General features: G+C 39.0%; 1 protein-coding gene across 1 annotated transcript in view; it reads right to left on the bottom strand.

The window, feature by feature from the left end:
• LOC117292493 (WD repeat-containing protein 90-like) overlaps positions 1-20,668 on the bottom strand; it is a gene marked incomplete at its 3' end in the record, with an annotated part of 47,328 nt that overhangs the window by 22,853 nt on the left and 3,807 nt on the right. The window contains 13 exon segments of the mRNA XM_033774554.1: positions 925-1,041; positions 1,532-1,653; positions 2,923-3,081; positions 9,269-9,387; positions 10,536-10,593; positions 11,242-11,387; positions 11,736-11,846; positions 12,426-12,494; positions 14,024-14,095; positions 14,558-14,716; positions 16,338-16,397; positions 19,713-19,836; positions 20,358-20,652. Of these exon segments, the coding sequence (XP_033630445.1) occupies positions 925-1,041; positions 1,532-1,653; positions 2,923-3,081; positions 9,269-9,387; positions 10,536-10,593; positions 11,242-11,387; positions 11,736-11,846; positions 12,426-12,494; positions 14,024-14,095; positions 14,558-14,716; positions 16,338-16,397; positions 19,713-19,836; positions 20,358-20,652 (1,611 nt within the window).

Here is a 20,668-nt window from a genome sequence, read left to right as displayed (position 1 = left end):
AAAAATAATTGCAATTTTTAAGATTGGGCCCAACCAAACTATTCCGTTACATTGTCTTGAAGAAGACTGGCTTTGAAGATGTATCCTACCTTGCCTTTTGTCAAGGAATTTGTGGCTTGGACAGCTTCGTAGAGCCACGGTCCCAAGCGACTGGAACGGGAGACCAGACACGCAAGTGGCGAAGCCACGAGGGCATTTTGCAACTTGTTTTGCGGTTTCTTTAAATCTCAATTTTTGCTACCCAAAAAGGGTACCAAAAAGGTAGCAAAAGTCTGAACCAGCGGGTCAGCACATTAATGCACATTTCATACTCTATGAATAATTCATCAACAAAACCGCAAAACAAGTTGGAAAATGCCCTTGTGGCTTCGCCACTCCCATTATCAAGCCAAAAAGGTCTTGACAAAAGGCTACATCCTTCCACAGTAAAGAGACACACACTCAGGGCTAGGAGCTACAAACAGAAGTGAGTCCAGCGAATAAGCAGTAATGATCAGACTGATTTCTTAAAGACACTGGACACTATTAGTATGTGTCAAAGACCACTCTTCTCACTTGGTGTATCTCAACATACATGTTATCCATAAAAAAAAAAAATAACCTGTGAAAATTTGAGCTCAATTTGTGGTCGAAGTTGCGAGATAACTATGAAAGAAAAAACACCCTTGTCACACAAAGATAGTGCTTTCAGATGCTTGATTTCAAGACCTCAAAATCTAATTCTGATGTCTCGAAATCAAATTCGTGGAAAATTACTTCTTTCTTGAAAAATACGTCACTTCAGAGGAGCTGTTTCTCACAATGTTTTATACTACTAACCTCTCCCCATTTCTCGTTATCAAGTAAGGTTTTATGCTAATAATTATTTTGAGTAATTACCAATAGTGTCCACCAGTACTGGTGTCCACTGCCTTTAAGACTTACCTGCCTCAAGGAAAACATTTTTAAAATCCAACGGCCAAAGACGTAGGAATCCATCGTCTGATCCCGTCACACAGAAGGATTCATTGACACACATTGCATTGATGGCTATACCTGAACCTGAACATTGACAATGGTAGAAATAATGATCAATCATTTCGTTAAACAATTATAGGGCGTCATGTCCGAGTGGTTAAGTGCATTGAATTCAGGTTCATCGGAGTGTGGGTTCGAATCCGGGTCGTGATACTTGAGCAAGACACTCTACTGTAATTGCTTCTCTTCACCCATGAGTATAAATGGGTACCTGCGAGGGTAGAGGTTGATATTGTGAATGAAAACAAAACCTTTGGAGAACACACTCTCAGCTGATCAAAAACACCAATGCTTGAAATCAGTGCTTTTAACTGCTTGGCCATGACATGGCAGTTATGAAAAAGGGTAATTATTAATGGAAATAATAGAGTAGTGACTTTAGGGTTGTGGCCAGTCTAAAGAACAGAAGGCTCGGTCCTTGACCGTCCCAGTTATTAACAACCATTTAAGAACTCCTTATTTCCTTAGTTTTCTTCCTGGATGAAGAGAAGCAATTTATGGTCTGCTGACGCACCTGACTGCATGGATTCCTTCTCCTTGACCTCTTTGCCTGTTGGCAAGAGCCGTCTGATGCGGACGACAGACACACGATTGTAGTCGATCTCAAAGATGTGGCCAGACCTCGTACATGCATAACTGAAATGAAGACAAAAACAAAAAAGAACAGCGATTAATCATAACAGGGTTGAGTCAAACTCTGGCGAACAATGCGGATGTTTGCAAACATACACACACATTTTAAAACTGGAACATCGGAAAACAGAAGGCGTGTGCATATTTTGTCAAATATCTAGAGAAGATGTTACCATATGTTTCATTTTATTATATTATTTCATATATTCTGGATGTGGAGCCAAGGACTCTCAGAAAAGCGAACTCACTGTACTGGCTCTACCAACTGAGCTATCAATGTTATTAATAACAAGTATAATGGACATTTGTAGTGCGCCGTACAATATCTGTGAACTGTCAGGCAGCCACACCTGGAGCATAGAAAAAGAACTTGTCAGTGTTCTGGCGAGACTGCTGCCCCCCCCCCCCCCCCCACGAGACTACTGTGCTCTCGCAACTACATGTATAGTCTCATTTATTGGAGAGCGGTCTGGGAGTCAGCAGCCTGAGAACAGTGGTCTTGCTAGAGCAGTCTTCAATGGCGGAGACCTAGCTACCGAGTGTATTAAGCTATCACGACATTAACGACTTGTCCCCAAGTCTATCAAACCGATGGTTTAGGGATGAGAGTCAGCACTGACAAAAAAAGTCTGAAATTGGGATCCAGATCTTTGGAGGTACATTGAAATGATATGTTAAATTTGCATCAGGGATAAAGAATATTCATTTTGGTTTTTACCCATATACACCGATGTAGGATTCAAACTGCCTCTAGCCACCAGGCAATCTTGGTGGTCTAGCTGGTATGACACTGCTCTGTAATTGCAAAGGTCGTGGGTTCCAATCTCACCCGAGTAATATGCCTGTGATTTTTTAATAATAACTAGTAATAATAATAATAATACTTGTAATGCGCACATATTCACCCTGCTGGGTGTTCAAGGCGCAGTACAAACCAAAAAACAAAAACAAGACAAAACAAAGAAGAGCAGACACAACAAAATTAGTCCTTGAAAACATGTGACATACATGTAAGATAAGTTTTAAAAAGAGATTTGAATTTGGTTGTACAAAGACAAGATCTAAGAATAAGTGGTAGAAAGTTCCAGATGCGTGGCGCAGCTGAAGAAAAAGACCTGTCACCCCACGAGTGTCAAGACTTGGGTTCAATGAGTAGAAGCATGGAACTCGATCGAAGATTCCTTGATGGAGTGTAAACTTGAAGCAGTTCAGAAATATAGTAGGAAGCCTTAAAAGAAAGAAAGTCTGAACTATCTCATCCATGTAACTTACACAAACTTATCAGCTGGTTCTAATCCAGGCTGAGTAGCTTCAAAGCAGATATCAGTGAACTCCGCCACATGGAAGTCCCCAATGTTGACTGGAGCTGAGCGCAGGGTGTTATTTCTAACTCTCCAGACGCGCACGTTGTCTCTACCACAAGACACCATTCTAGAAATGATAAAAATATTACAGCAAAGGCTAGAAGTTAATCAGAAATGAAGAATTTCCTGTGTAAAACATATAAAAATGCTACAATAAATGTATCAGTTGCTGCTCATAGATCTTTGCTATAAGGTCAAGAATTGCAGTTTAAAGACACTTGACACTATTGGTAATTGTCAAAGACCAGTCTTCTTACTTAGTGTATCTCAACATATGCATGAAATAACAAACATATATTTTTTGTTTTTGCTTCTCTATTTTTTTTTGCTTAAAGAAGGTGGACACTAATGGTAATTACTCAAAATAATTATTAGCATAAAACCTAGTATAAAACACTGGAGAAACGGCTCCCTCTGAAGTGATGTACATGTAGTTTTCAAGAAAAAAGTAATTTTCCACAATATTTGACTGATTTTGCAGATTTGACTGAGCGCCTGACAGCAGCCACTCAAATCAGCTCTGTGTTTGTTTGCTAATTTCTTAGTATATTGCTCAATTTGTGTTCTTATTTTTATACAACTGGATTTGTTACTACACCTGGAATCTACAGGACCTTTTCTGTGTATCCTGGAGTCATCTGAATTGTGAAAATAGTGTTTTTCTGTTGGAATTGTTCACTGTCTCAGTTGAGAATTCTGGTGTATAAAGCTTACACACACTTAGGTGGCTGCATCCTGTGCAGTCATCCACCTAGTCCACGGACATTGTTCGCCCATCTGGGGACAATGGAGGTAAGTATCCTTTTCATTCTCTCCCTGCTTGCTAGACCATTGTACTGTACTAACTCATCTGTGGTCAGCTTTGTTCCATCAGCATCAATTGTGTCTGGTGCTTGCATCCTGCCAAAGACACATCTAGGCCTCATCCACCATCGAAGATATCTGAAATGCCCTGTTTCTTACTATGACAACTCCCCAGCCACTTTTCATTTGGAAATTGTGATTTTTGGTGACATTGCTGTAAATCCCGGCCCTGAAGGTGTTAATAACTCAAACTCAGCAGAAGCTAGTCCAAACTCTGCAAATTCCTACTCACGAAACAAGCTTCTCAGTCTCCGTTATTCCCCATCCACACATGCTACAACTCTGCTGCCTTCCTGTATATTATCATTACAGAACCTTGGCCTTTTTGTAAATCCCAGCACTGTTTACCGACCTACACATCGTGGTAAAAAAGCTGGTCGCCGTAGAACTGTTCATAAACCCCCCGTACCCGAAGTTACACTCCCATCTGTTCCAGTACCAGTGACTCCAGCCAAATCTCAACTCAGCCTTTGTGTTATAAACACACAGTCCATCTGTAACAAGTATGACGATTTTGCTGATTTTGTTCTGCAAAAAGATCTGGACCTTGTTGCCGTTTCAGAAACATGGCTGAGACCAGACGACAAATTAACATGTCGTCAGTGTACCCCTGCTGGCTACTACTTTCATCACATCCCAAGACCTCACAAGACTGGTGGACGAGTTGCAATACTGTACAGATCTACTTTATCTGTCTCTGTGAAAAGTAATGACGTCCAGTACACAACTTTTGAATCTCTTCATGCTGAAGTTTCCGGAAACTCTAAATCTGTTCGCCTTGTCATTGTATACAGACCTGAAAGAGATTCAAATGGCCAACATGTGACTTTCTCAAGTTTTCTAAGGGAGTTTGAGAATTTGATTTTGGAATATCTGCTTCATCCATCGGAAATCATCATCACAGGCGACTTTAACATTCATGTTGATGACATCCACAACACCAATGCAAACCAGTTTAAGCGTCTACTTCAGGCTTTTGGTCTTACCCAGCATATCAAGGAGCTGACTCATCGTCTCGGTCATTGCCTAGACCTTGTCATAACTCGTGAAATCTCCCCACCAATTGTCTCAAACTTTGTTATTCTACCTTGATTATCAGACCATTATGCAGTCATGTGTAACGTGAGTCTGTGCAAGCCCAAAGTCCCAACCGTTACTATAAAGAGCCGACAATGGAAACATGTGAATCCTACCGAAGTGTTCCGTGACATAGGCTCCCATTTAGCAAATCTAGAAGTTGATCACGACTGCTTGGATTCCTATGTCAGCCAATATGAGAGTGTGACAAGTAGAATAATTCACATCCGGGTACTTTTCATTTATTCATACTCACCTTTTTAAATACACCGGTTAGCGCGCCCTCATCGGCCGCAAGACGTCAGAGGGCCACTCTTTCCTTTGACGTCGGAGACTTAACATCACATTATTTTCTCCGTCTTCAATTCAGGTAATTAGCATTCTATTTTCCATCCATTCTCCCCTAGATTTCATATAAATTCCTCTTGTATAAATTATTCGTAGAGTTTAGCCTATTTTATGACATGTTTCTTTTTGACAAGAGAACGGTTTTCTAGAGTTAATTTACTTAGTGTTTAGTCGGGAAAGGAAACTCCCGTTATAGATATATTTATTTTTGATTTGAATTTCCTCAAGTCTCCTCTCTTAGATTTTGTTTCTAGTTCTGCATTACTAGAGATCTAAAATAATGCCGTACTTGTTTTCCGATTTAATGATGTAAATATTGCTGATTTTGCGGAGTTATCCTCTAATTTTGGTACAATTCCAAGATGGCGGACGCCATTAAACTTTTGGCGGGAACTTTAATTATATTATTTAGTTTGCCGTTATTTATGCTTTTCTGTTTGCCATCCATTTCCAATCTTTGGCAAATCGTTTATTATAGATAGTCTTTATCCAAGTTCACGGATTATTTCATTGATTTGTTTATTCTAAAATACATAATTTCTAGGCTGGAAAACAGCAACACTCTCGCGTCTTTTAAGGATTTCCTAAGTAATTGTAAATAGTATTTGTGACTGTAAGTTTTATTCTAAATGTTCTATTTAAAGTATGTTTATTTAATTAGACTCTTTCCTTTGACGTCGGAGACTTAACATCACATTATTTTCTCCGTCTTCAATTCAGATGTAAATAAAAGTCTGGAACAGCGAAGATTGTGTCCCGCAGGATCATTTATTTAAGCCGGTCACAAGAGTATAGTCAGTGACATCTTGGATAAATACGCACCTTGGAAAACGAGATCAGTCAAGGTCCGAACTGAAGTCTCCTGGTTCAACGATGATATTCGTACAGCGAGAAAGATCTGTCGTCAACTGGAGCGGAAGTGGCGGAAAATGGCAAATTGGCAATTCAACGACAAGAATATCGCAACCAATGTAAAGTAGTTAGGAATTTGATCAACCAGGCAAAGATCATCCATTATTCATCTCAAGTACAAGAATCCTCAGGAGATCAAAAGAAGCTTTTCAAGATAATTGGTAAGTTGTTGCTCAAACCCAAAACCCCTGTCCCTCCATCCACTTACAATGACCAGGACTTAGCAAATGAGTTCCAGAAATTCTTTGTCACCAAGATTTCAGACATCCGCTCATCATTTTCATCATTCCCTTACAACGTGCCGCAGACATTGCCACAACTTCAACCAGAGTGTAGACTATCTGTGTTTGAGCCTGCCACTGTTGCTGAGATTCAAAGGGTTATTATGAAATCTCCTTCAAAATCCTGTGAGCTGGATCCAGTGTCAACATCCATGATAAAGCAAAACATCGATATTTTTGTACCCTACATCACTAAGCTTGTAAACGATTGTTTCCCCGATAGCCTCAAAGTTTCCTACATCAGGCCGCTCATCAAGAAACCAAACCTGGACAAGGAGATATTCAAAAACTACAGACCGGATGCAAACTTAAAATATCTTGGAAAAGTCATCGAACGAGTAGTTTCATCACGTATTTCTGATCACATTCATACTTTCAACCTGTCCGACGTGTTCCAGTCAGCATACAAGCCTTTCCATGGGACCGAGGCTGCACTAGTCCGTGTGAGCAACGATATTCTCTCTGCAATGGACAATGGTAACCTTACAGCACTAGTCCTGCTAGACTTGAGTGCTGCTTTTGACACTGTCGATCACAACATCCTTCTCTCTCGGCTCCAGAATCACCTTGGCATAGAGGACACAGCCTTAGCATGGTGAAAATTGTATCTCTACAATAGAACTCAGCATTTATGTATTGGCACCGCGATATCCGACCCTGTTGTTTTGAACTACTCTGTGCCACAGGGGTCGGTACTCGGCCCGCAGTGGTTTACGCTATACACTTTACCGATTCGTGACATCATCCTGAAATTTAATCTGAATTACCATGTGTACGCAGATGACACTCAGCTATACATCACGTTTAAATCTTCTCAAGAAAACGCCAATGCATCTATTGCAAGACTTGAGAAATGCATCCAAGAGATTCGACGTTGGACACAACAAAACTTCCTGAAGTTAAATGATGATAAGACAGAGTTCCTTCTATTTGGGTCACGTCAACAGTTAACTAAGGTTTCAGTGCCATACATCTCCATCGGTGATGCTCGGATAGCTCCCTCGCTGAAAGCTCGAACTTAGGGGTTATTTTTGATTCATCAATGACACTTCAGCCACACATCAACAACATTGTTCGTTTATCATCATATCACATCAGGAATATAGGTAAGATTCGCAAGTACTTGGACAAAAGTGCCACTGAAAAGGTCATTCACGTATTTGTTACTTCTCGTCTTGACAACGGCAATGCTCTTCTCTACAGTCTTCCTAACAACCAGATTTCCAGACTTCAACGGCTCCAAAATACTGCTGCCCGCATTGTGACACTGTCTAGAAAATCCTGTTCTATCACCCCCATTCTGAAACAACTACACTGGCTCCCTATCTCTCAACGAATCATCTTCAAGCTGATGCTCATTGTCCACAAAGCTCTTAATGGCAAGGCTCCCCACTATATTTCTGAACTGCTTCAAGTTTACACTCCATCAAGGAATCTTCGATCAAGTTCTATGCTTCTCCTCATTGAACCCAAGTCTCGACACTCATGGGGTGACAGGTCTTTTTCTTCAGCCGCGCCACACATCTGGAACTCTCTACCACTTAATCTTCGATCTTGTCTTTGTACTGCAAAATTTAAGTCTCTTCTCAAAACTTATCTTATGTCACAGGTTGTCAATGACTAATTTTGCTGTGTCTGTTTTTCTTTGTGTTGTGTTTTGTGTTGTGTTTTGTTTTTGTTTTGTTTTTGGTTTTTACTACGCCTTGAACACCCAGCAGGGTGGATATGTGCGCATTACAAGTCTTATTATTATTATTATTATTATTAATATTGTTTTCAAGACCTCACAAATTAGACTTTGAGGTCTCGAAATCAAGCATCTGAAAGCACACAACTTTGTGTGACAAGGGTGTTTTTTCTTTCATTATTATCTCACAACTATGACGACCAATTGAGCTCAAATTTTCACAGGTTTGTTACTTTTTGCATATGTTGAGATACACCAAGTGAGAAGACTGGTCTTTGACAATTACCAATGGTGTCCAGTGTCTTTAATGTCCGTAATTAATTCGTCTTCATTTTGAATTCATAATTGGTTATAAACAAATTCAAAACCCGTTATTACAGATTCACAATTATCTGTAACATTAGCCTGGTATGAAGCATATTTTTTGTTTTGCTTAATTTTTGGTGTTTTAGAAGCAGCTCTATGAAATTTGGTTCCTGCAGATGGTTAAATTGAGGTTTTAGCTCGTTGTCCATAACAAAATAATCTGAAAAATCTGATTTGTTGAGATGTAGAACAATCAGTCCCCCCCTTGTAGAGTGTCATGGCAGAGTGGTTAAGAGCATCGAATTCAAGTTCTGGTGCTGATTCACCGGAGTGTGAGTTCGAATCCCGGTCGTGACACTTGTGTCCTTGAGCAAGATACTTTACTATAATTGCTTCTCTTCACCCAGGTGTATAAATGGGTACCTGCGAGGGTAGAGGTTGATATTGTGTATGAAAAGCCAAAAGCGCCTTACAGGCAGCTCAGGGCTGTATACTCCCTAGGGAGCTGAGAAACAAAGGGGTGTTATTAGCAAAAAGGGATGTTATTGGCCCTATGACCAGGGCACTAATGTAAGTGCATATTTCCCCCAATCCTACAATCTGGACTGTTCTAATAGGAATATCCATTTTTGCCTCAAGCTCTTCTGAATTATTTTCATGTTTAATCATTTTCTTCTACTAGCCCTTTACCTGGAGTGGCCTTCCCTTACCCACGGCTTGTTTGGGGCAAACTTGCAAAACAATGTTTTTTTTTTTAAATGGCAGTGGTTGTAACTTACTTGTTTTCATCAAATGGCGCCACTCTCATCTGGACAATGTCAACGTCTGTGTGGGCTTTAGCGAGGACTGAGATGTCTCCTCCCTTCCCAACTCTGGATGTATCCCAGGCTACCACCATCTGAGATAATAATCATCGTAATAATAATAATCTGGATGTATAAGTTTGAATACTCATTCCACAGACGCGGGGCAGCCATTCTAGTTCTGATGATGAGCAGTGCCTGTACGCATCACAAATATTGGAGTTGTGGAAATTTGCGAGTAACTAGTCCTAACTTTAAGATTACAGTGCAAGGCTGGGACTGTTCCTGGGTTCTAAGATTAATCCTAAGCTAGGAACAATTTGGTGAAATGCGACACCTGCAACAATGTATTATTATGTGGCGAGTGTGGTGATCGTTTAAAGGCAGTGGACACTATAGGTAATTACTCAAAATAATAATAATTAGCATAAAACCGTGGTAACAAGGAATGGAGAGCTTTTAGTACAAAATATTGTGAGAAACGGATCCCTCTGAAGTAATGTAGTTTTCGAGAAAGAAGTAATTTTCCATGAATTTTACTTTAAAATCTCACAATTAGCCTTTGAGGTCTCAAAATCAAGCATCTCGAAGCACACAACTTTATGTTACATGTGTGGTTTTTTTTCTTTCATTATTATCTTGCAAGTTTGACGACTAATTGAGCTCAGGTTTGTTATTTTATGCATATGTTGAGATACACCAAGTGAGACGACTGGTCTTTGACAATTACCTATAGTGTCCAGTGTCTTTAAGATTAGCATAAAACCGTGGTAACAAGGAATGGAGAGCTTTTAGTACAAAATATTGTGAGAAACGGATCCCTCTGAAGTAATGTAGTTTTCGAGAAAGAAGTAATTTTCCATGAATTTTACTTTAAAATCTCACAATTAGCCTTTGAGGTCTCAAAATCAAGCATGTCGAAGCACACAACTTTATGTTACATGTGTGGTTTTTTTTCTTTCATTATTATCTTGCAAGTTTGACGACTAATTGAGCTCAGGTTTGTTATTTTATGCATATGTTGAGATACACCAAGTGAGACGACTGGTCTTTGACAATTACCTATAGTGTCCAGTGTCTTTAAGATTATGTATTGTTCTTAACTCCAACTACTTTCCATTAAGTTCACCTGTCTGAAGCTGAAACATATTTGGATCGACCTAGATTCGCTCCCGATCTCTTTGGTTTGGATCGACTCTGGAGTACCTCTCACAACCAAAGTTAGTTATGTACATGTACTTACATTTTTGCCATGGCCGTCTTTGCCAACACCACACAGTACAGATCCATTGATGGAGAAACTGCAGGAATAATACAAATTAAATTCACTGAGGTAACGCTGAGTTCGCAAAATGGATATTACATTTTTCAACAAACAAAAATATTCTCTCCATCTCACAAATTATTAAATATTAATGATTTTTCTTAGTAAAACATCTAAGTAGATCATTGTCATTTGATTGGAGGATAAAACTCTAAGCAGACACACTGTGTATTTGGTTTGCAGTAACATCTACGTTTGTGTATATCTACATTGCTTTTCGACCAGCAGAGCGGAGGCTAACCTTGTTACAGCCCAAGGTGTTGGGGGCATTGTGCCCCAGGTGGCAGTTTAAAACAGCAAAAATCAAAAATCAGTTAAGTGTAGCCCTCAAATTGAGCCCTCAGGTGCCTGACCTTGTGGTATTAGGTGACATCTCATACGTGTAACTTGTTTCAAGCGACAGCAATGAAAAATAAGCCAAAGCCTGTAATTCCGATATGGCCTTACTAATATTTATGGAATAAAGATGTCTTTATTCTGTGATGGGATTAACAAAGTGTTAGAAACTTAGGACTAGTCCTAGGAGATATTAAAAACTTAAGGCTAGTCTAATTAACTCGTCCCAACTTGGGATAAGACTAGACTTAATTTCCGTCTTTGTAAAAACCCACCCCTGGTCACCTACCTGAGACAGAAGACAGACTGGGCGTGTGTCCTGAACATGGCCAGACACTCTCCTTTCTGATACTTCCAGACTCTGACCACAGACTGCTTGCCGGTCTGAGCTGAGGCCAGGAGTGTTGTGTTCCGGTTGAAGCTTAAACTTGAAACCTGACCAAGGAAAAAACAGATATGTTAGATGGAAATTTGCATTGGGGGATAAAGAATATTAATTTTGGTTTACCCATATACACGTACACCAATGTGTAATAGCACTTCATATTCAGAACTTTCCTGAGCTCTGTAAAACAAAAAATCACAGGCATATTACTCGAGTTGGATTCGAACCCACAACCTTTGCAGTTCGAGGTATGTAAGAAAGTTGATATCAAAATGGCAGTTTAAGTCAACAGCGAACACCAACAAATTAGTCTTGTGCGAGACTTACACTTACAGCTGCACTAACTACTACATGTATTATGTATGTGTGAAAATGAAGTGATACTATGTGGTGATTACCTTGTCCGTATGACCAATTAGGAATCGCTGGTGACCTGACTTGACCTCCATGGAGACAATGACAGCATGACATGGGTAGACGATATGAGTACCGTTAGCTGTCCATAAAGCCTGTTGTTAGGAAAACAATGATTGTGAAAACTTGACAAACAAGAACAGTTTTAATAATAAAGACTTGTAATGAGCATACATCCACCCTGCTAGGTGTTCATGGTACTTAAAACTCAAACCAAAACAAAAGAAATAACAGTCACAACAAAATTAGTCCTTGAAAACCTATGACATAAGATAAGTTTTGAAAAGAGATTTTAATTTTATGGTTCATGGTTCAAGACAAGATCTAAGACTAAGTTAGGTTTGGTTAATACAGAAGCCCCGCAAGCCAGTTCGTTTCTTGACATTTGATCTAGATGGTACAAAAATAATAGACTTCTGTAACCCGAGACCAATCCACTTCACAAGTTTTGAGAATATGGCAAGTCCTCATTAAGTTATCGCTCACACAGCTTCTTCTTTTTTCGCCACAATAATCTTTACATTTGACCTTCATGTTTTGTAGGTGGTCCTAAACTAACGGCTACAGATACTTGTTATAATGCAATAAAATTGTGCACAAATTCGCTCAACTATAACTGTTCAATGGATGTGTAAATAAATAAAAAATAAATAACAACATTGTAAGAAACAAACCTCTCTCGTTGTACATCCTCCAAAACCAATAATTCTCCTCAGGGACAAGATCGGATCTGGCTTCAAGCTCTAAAGGAAATAAAACAAAAGAGCATCAATAGATGTTTAATTTTGGTGGGGATAAAGAATATTCATTTTGGTTTTTACCCATTAGCACAGATGTCTGTTAGCACTGTATACTCAGTGCTTACCAGAGTTCTGTAAACAAAATCACATGCATCTACTCAGGTGGGATTCGAACCCACATTTCAATAAGGTTTATTATAAACAGATGTGCAACTTTGGGTAAACTGGCCTGACACAGAACTTTTATAAGTGTTTTTTTATTTATACTAATATCATAAAATTTGTCTCAACTGGTGAAAAAAAGAAGTTAAAACATGGGAATAAAGATGAAAAACATTATGTATAATCCTACATGGTCTTACACAGCGCTATAATCAACCAATACGGTACTCCAGGTCATGAGAAAAAAAAAACAGAAACATTTCGAGGCAGGTTTTGATTTTCTTTTGATTTTAAAAGGGTTTTCACAGGGTGCTACAGCAAATTCAACAACCACTGCCAGGAACACTAGGGCAAACTCGTCCTCGAGTGATAAGAGCCCCAGAATTCAAGCTCTGGTGATTTTGTTCAGCAGAGTGTGGTTTCGAATCCCGGTCGTGACACTTGTGTCCCTGAGCAAGACACTTAACTATAATTGCTTCTCTCCACCCAGGAGTAAATGGGTACCTGTGAGTGCAGAGATGGTTCTTGTGATTGATTTAGCCGAGTAGCGCATTTGATGCACAAGGCTGTACTCCCCACCAGGGAGCTGAGATGGTTTAAGGAATGATTTAAGATCCAGTGACCAGCCGTCGATTTCACCAAACTCTTCCTAACTTAGGATTAATCTTAGGACTTAGGACGGGTTCAGTTCCGTATCCAAATACGTAGGACGCATTGAACTCATCCTAAGTTAGGACGGGTTACTCGTCCTAACTAGAGTTAGGATTGATCCTAGCGTTTCGTGAAATCCGCTGCAGGAGTAATAATTTTAAGCGCTTAAGGACCAAAACTTAATATTAATATTATTACTATAAGCCAACTGAAGGCGGGATTCAAACGGGGATCCACAACTGGAAAGAAACAACTATACCAATCTGATTCTCAAATGTGACGCACTCTGTGAAAATGAGTCAGATGTCGCTTAATGCATTCTAATGTAATAGACAGTTCAATGTGGAAAATATAATTTTTACTTTTTAAGTTCTATGGTAAACTTTCAGAACACTCATTTTTGGCCAACAAAGCTATGAATACAACACTTTTGTGATCAAACTTGTCTAATTTGTATCCTTTTGCTAATATTATACATGTAACGCGAAATGGTAGTTTAAAATATCAATTTACTTGTAATTCGTTTATATCAAAAAATGATATATTGGCTAATTTCATATGGGAGTAGCTCAGCAACGTTATACACCCCAGAGCTTAGACATGTACCAAATAACTGCTGCTGGTGTATTCTTTCCAGCCATGCATATAACTCAGGTCGTTGTCAACATCTGACTCATTTCTATAGAGCAGGTCTCATATTATACTTGTATTATATTTACCTTGTACTTGGGCTCCTTACTGTCTGGCAGTGCTGCAGATGTTCTTGCCGTTCCAACCTTACTTGACATTGTCTAGAATTGCATACAAAAAGCGAGATCAGGAACAGTGTAAAAAAACATCGGGTTTTGTCATTTTTTGTATCTACTTCGGCATATCGTGGCTGAGCGGATAAGAGCACCGGATTCAAGCTCTGGTGCTTGATCAGCAGAGTGTGGGTTCGAATCCATTGTTGAGGTAGTGCTTTCTGCTCTACCGGCCAGGCCTCGAATTGATGATACCCAAGCCTACATCCGTATGGACTGTGAAAGGGGTAACCCTGTTCCAGCCCTAGGAGTAGGTGGCAACAGCTTCTGGAAAAAAAAAAAACTGTAGCCCACAGCTTGAAGTAGTGTCTGGCCACTTGCATAAAAAAAAAAATGTAGGCCCTGACCAGCGCATCACTGACCAGAGTCTAGCCATTTTAGCACAGTTGAAAACAGCCGTTTCGCCAAGGAAGAGTGGCCATGTTATTGCACTTATCCCTCTAAACTTACCATTCCTGTACGGCTGTCATGACGATGTATTGTCACATCGTCCTCGTCCCGAGCGAAGAGGTGGACCTCGCCCAAAGCACCTTGTAAGACAGAGACATCGTGGTCCAGACCGACCTCTGGTAGCTTTTTACTCTGCATTTTGGATTGTCTCTTACCATGCTGTAGAGAATTTATATTTTTATTTATTGTTCAACTTTGTTGAAATGTATTAATGTACCCCAGTATACTGTGGTTGTGATATTTTAGCTCTTTTATCTGTGTAATTTTTGACAATATTTTAACCTTGTAATGCCAAATCATTCAGCTTTGTGCTGCCATTTTTTTTTTTTTAATCAAAACAAATGAATGAATGATTGAATGTGTAATACAAAACCCCCTCATTTATCAACTTCACATCTCGGTTACTGCATCCTCTGAAAACCTGCTGAATGGCTGGTTCTGAAGGGGCATGTAATTGTCTCACAAATATATAACCATGGATTGTTAAATGAAGCACCTAATCACCCATAGTCAAGTTTTCATGTGGTTACAGCAGCCTTCAAGACCCTTCATCATAACAAGTTTTCGCCAATCACCCATAGTCAAGTTTTTCATGTGGTTACAGCAGCCTTCAAGACCCTTCATCATAACAAGTTTTCGCCAATCACCCATAGTCAAGTTTTTATGTGGTTACAGCAGCCTTCAAGACCCTTCATCATAACAAGTTTTTTACAAACGAGGCTGATTTTCTTACATAAAATGTTTGCAGCTTAAAGGACATGTTTTCCTTGCTGAGCATTTTTTGTGGTCTTTCCTTTGAATAAAAGCTCAACATCGGATGAAATTATTTTCAATGGCCTGATAGCTAACAATGTAAAGAAAGATTTGTTCATTTGAATAGGGGTAACAATTTAAGAGGTTAGAAAGTTAAGAGTTTGTTTACTTCTTCATTCATTTTGTATTGATATTGATTTCACAAAGACTAGAACAAGTGTTGTTGTCTAGTTACAAAATCACAATTTCTTGATTTGTTCAATTCATAATCATATACGTTGAGCCATTGTTTGTTTGGGAGAGATTGGCTGTTGCCAGCTTGGTGTTTATATCCCTTTGTGGTAGTTTACCATGTTTCATTGATAGGAAGAACATCTAAACAAACAAATTAACAAACAATAACAATATGAACTTATTAAATGAACTTTCGTATACATTTCAACTAGTTTCACTAGTCATCCTCAGAACGAGTCACCACCAGTCGGTTGGCGGCGCTGTTTTCTGCTACGGCCACTGGATGGTGGTTTGGCCAATTGTAGATAAAAGAACACGCTAGAGACAACAACCATGTGATGAATTGGGTGGACAGTGCAATTTTGTACACAGAGAGGGCGACAAATTTAGACGGTGGATTCAGGAAATTCTTTAGATAAGGAGCTGACGATCAACTCTCGACGATCAACAGAGACGAGGGAGGGTACGAACTTTCACACGTATGGGACCCCCTCATACCCCGAGTTCCACACCGGGGGAGGACACACTCGGCCAAACCACCATCCAGTGGCCGTAGCAGGAAACAGCGCCACCCACCTACTGGTGGTGCCTCGTTCTGAGGATGAATAGTGAAACTAGTCAAAACGTAAACGGAAATTACATGAGTATTGGCTGTGTTTCATAGAAATTTTTTTAATATGTTGATATTTTAACAGCCTGATGAACTTCTTTCATAATAACAATATGAAGCTGTTTAAGGAAAAGTAATTTTTCCTTGAGAAACTCGTTCAGGTATGATTTAAAATTCCTTTACCTTCTTTGGGTTTGTTATTTTGCTGATATCAGTTAGCCTTGACTTGACATCACGACTGCCCTGGAAGGAATAAAATAGTACAAATGTTTTGGGCAACCATTATCATTGGTGTTCTGCCCTTGAGAGACAACTCCTGTATATGAGTTTAAGAATAAATGTAAGGACTTCTATGTGCAGCATGGTCCTGCCGCCAATTTCACAAAACTCTTCCTATTTTAGGAGTTACATGTAGTCTAGACCAGATTTTAAAAAAACCAACTTCGAGCAGCATTTTTGAGTAAAAGTTGGTAACACACCCGATTTAACTTATTTGTGGGTGCTGAATCTGAAAATGATGGATACCAAGGCTAGATTTTTAGTCCTTCACCCTGAAAAATCAAAATTAACACAATACAGAAAACCTAGCAGCCGACGACGGACTTCGCACGTGAAAAATAGTCAGGTTCTCCTGTGGTTCCATATTGATGATGTCAGGATACCATACAGGGCAGGTACCCGGGTGCAGGTCAGGTATCCGTAACAAGCTTTTGGGTGTACTGGATAGATCTGCAATCAAATTGCACTTTCAGAGGGACCAACAGGTGCTTTCAATGTCATTTTGAAAGAATTTGAGTTAGTGTTTTTTTCTAATAAAGAGTTATTTATTATTTGAACATAATTTCTCTGTTGTTAAAAGCACAAACCGTTAATTTTTTTTCTTATAATGTAGGCCTATATACACTACTTAAACAGGTAGGCCTACCAGGTGTAGTCTAGACTCAACAATGATACTTCATGGCATGAAATTATCTTACCAGTAAAAATTGGAAAAAATCCAGTTTGTTTGTTTGTTGGCAGTATAACGCATTGTTAGTCGTGTTTGTACACACGGACAAATTTCACACAAGAAGACGAAAAGATTCAGAAACAAAGGACAACAAAATATGTATCCCCTCCATTGATAAAATAATCCACCCCTCTCTTTTCAGCTTGGTGTGAAGAACAAGGAAAAAACAAATATCTCTTTATTCAAAGTACAGATTCCTACTTTATTTTTGTATGTCAGCTTTTTTTTGGTCAGAACAGTTCAAGATACTTAGAGTGCGAAAATCAAGCGATATTTTGAAGTGTTTCAGTTTGATGTCACTTAATATTATGTCCAAAAAATAACCCAATGTATATAAATTATAAACAAATGTTTTGTAGTATTTGGGCTCCCATCCCTGTCCTTACAGAGACATTTCTATAAAAGAAAATACAGAATTAATAGTACACAACACATTGCAATTCGATTGAATAATGACTTGCGAAAAAACACAAATCATCATGCAGATGGACTATCATTCAGGAAACTGATAAGCAAACATATCATTTTGTAGACATGCAAATTTCCTTTGGGGAGATACAGTTACATGACATTACAAAAATGCCTCTATGGAATCGACGCATCAAAGCATTCCATTCAAGCTGATATTTCCCAAAATCCAATAGTGTTTTTCCTAAAATTAACCTGGTTTTATGTTATATTATGATAGAAGTATACCGGAGAAGGTATCCTTGTAGTATTGATACAACACTGAAACACATACAGCAGCTTGGTGCAAGGAGGCATCTTCTTTTCAGTGTATGTCATACTTGCCAGCATCTACTTAAACCCTATACTATAACATGTACAGAGTCATCTAAATTAAAAATCAAATACTATCACATTGCAAAGAAGTCCACTGGGTATTATACATTTTTTACGATTAGGCTCATTTTTAACTTACTATTTTCATTTTGGGGGGTTTAAAACTTTTTATTGAAGTTGGTTTTAAAAGTTTAAACTCCTGTTGTTTTTTCCAAATAAAATATTGCTGGAAAAGCAAAGTAAGAGTCTGGTGTACTTAGCTAAAATTAAAACAGTCTTTTGACTTAAGCTTTTTTGTTTAGCAAAACAATTTGCCTCAGTTTGTACTCAAACTATGATTGCTAATATCGAAGATACGCACACCTTTCATGAATGATTCATTGCTGGGAACCGTCCCAGCTGACATGCAAAAATAAAGTAGGAGTCTATACTTTTGGATTGACCGGTAATAATGAATAAAGAGATATTTGTTTTTTCCTTGTTCTTCACACCCAGCTGAAAAGAGAGGGGTGGATTGTTTTATCAATGGAGGGGGTACATATTTTGTTGTCCTTTGTTTCGGAATCTTGCTATCGTCTTCTTGTGTAAGATAATTTCAAGCCATGAGTGTGAACACTAAAAGCTAACCTATTCAAAAACAGGGAGCACTGAAAAGTTGATATACAATACAATTTTCTGTATCATTGTTGAGTCTAGACTACACCTGGTAGGCCTACCTGTTTAAGTAGTGTAGGCCTACATTATAAGAGAAAATAATCAACGGTTTGTGCTTTTAACAACCGAGAAATTATGTTCAAATAGTAAATAACTCTTTATTAGAAAAAACACCAACTAAAATACTTTCAAATTTACATTGGAAGCACATGTTGGTCCCTCTGAAAGTGCAATTTGGTTGTAGATCTGTCCAGTACAATCAAAAGCTTGTTACGGATACCTGACCTGCACCCGGGTACCTGCCCTGTTTGGTATCCTGACAACATCAATGTGGAACCACAGCAGAACCTGACTATTTTTCACGTGAGAAGTCCGTCGTCTGCTAGGTTTTCTGTATTGTTTTAAATTTGATTTTTCAGGGTGAAGGACTCAAAATTAGCCTTGGTATCCACCATTTTCGGATTCAGCACCCCCAAATTAGTTAAATCAGGTATATTACCAACCTTTACTCAAAAATGCCGCTCACTTCCTTAACTAGAGCCCTTTTTGGAAATCTGGTCTAGACTAATGTATATTAGGACATGTTAAGTTCTGTAACTACAGACCTAGGACGCATTGAACCCATTCTAAGTTTAGGAAGAGTTACTCATCGTTACTCGAGATAAGATTAATCCTAGTGTTTCGTGAAACCGGCTGCAGGGCCAACTTCTTTACACCCTAGTCTTGATGCACAACTTTTCTTGTTACGGGCGATGTTGGTGAGTTGGTCGCGCTGTGTGTGAAAGGAAAACAAACAACGTCTTGCACCAAGACTAACCGCGAGCGAATGCAATCCGAAAACTGTATCAAATGTAACACATGTTTTACAGAGTTTCTTACTTTATTATAATATAATAATATTTATTTAATAATAACGCCTTTTAACAAAAGAAAGCATTCATGAATGGGAATAAAAGAGCAGTGACTCGTTCTTAAACGGTCGTTTAAAACCTTGCAGGGTCGGCGGCTTGGACCTTTATCATACCGCAACGACCCTGCAGGTTTTAAACGACCGTTTAAGAAATCAACACTACCATTTTATTCCCTTAATAATAAGAGGAATTTAAACTTACATAGACCGTCTTGGGAGCAACTCTCTCTGGACTCATCTTGCCTAGTTCCTGACCTCCTTTGCTCTGTACAGGGCTATGTACCTGAATTGAGTCAAATGGGACCCGACTAGCTGCTGTAGGGAATCTAATGGGTGAGAGGTACAATAATTTGTTAACCCTTTCAAATACCACATTGTTTATTGAAAGCGCCCAGCCGGATACCGCATTGTTGACAAAGGTCACATTGCAGTGCAAATGCTGTGTTTACTTGTTTCAATCTTGATTTTCACAGGAAACACATGATTGTTTTGAAACACTTTGTGCATACAATCAGTAGCCTATGAAAGTATCTTTCATACGATGTCCAATTTTTATAAACTTTCAAATATTCTTTTGGCCAAGGTTTCTGACTAAAGTATTGTATACTTTTTTATTTAGGATTTTTTATTAAAGTCTTTGACTATTATTGAGTGAGAAACTACCTCTTTCTCAAAAACTACAAAACTTCAGAGGGTGCAGTTTCTCTCATTGTTTAATACTATCGACAGCTCTTCATACCAAGAAAGTGTTTAGCTAACAATTATTTTGAGTAATTACCAATAGTGTCCAGTGCCTTTAATGAGAAAACGACAAGAACTAGAAACCATACTTCTGACAACCACTCACCTAATGTAGTCATACAAATCGTGCCAGTGCCCGCCCTTGGGTACAGGGAAAGCCATGTCCCTCGGCAACGGCGCCACGCCCTTGGCAATGAGCCCCGCCTCTCTGGCCTGCTGGAGGCTGATCCCCACCTCATACTGCATGTCGCTGGTGAAGAGGTTTTTAATGAAGATGTTTGCGCAAAGACGGACTGACTTGAGATGGGAGTATCTACGATTGAGGTACATGGAGAGGATGTACTGGAAGTCTAGCAGGAGGATAGTCCATCTTGAAGATTGTGGGGCGGGGCCTTGGATATCTTGAAAAAGGAAAAT

Source organism: Asterias rubens, chromosome 7 (assembly GCF_902459465.1).
Source record: "Asterias rubens chromosome 7, eAstRub1.3, whole genome shotgun sequence".
NCBI classification, from domain to species: domain Eukaryota; kingdom Metazoa; phylum Echinodermata; class Asteroidea; order Forcipulatida; family Asteriidae; genus Asterias; species Asterias rubens.
The sequence above is the reverse complement of the archived record's forward strand: the minus strand, read 5'-3'. Positions and strand labels throughout refer to the sequence as shown.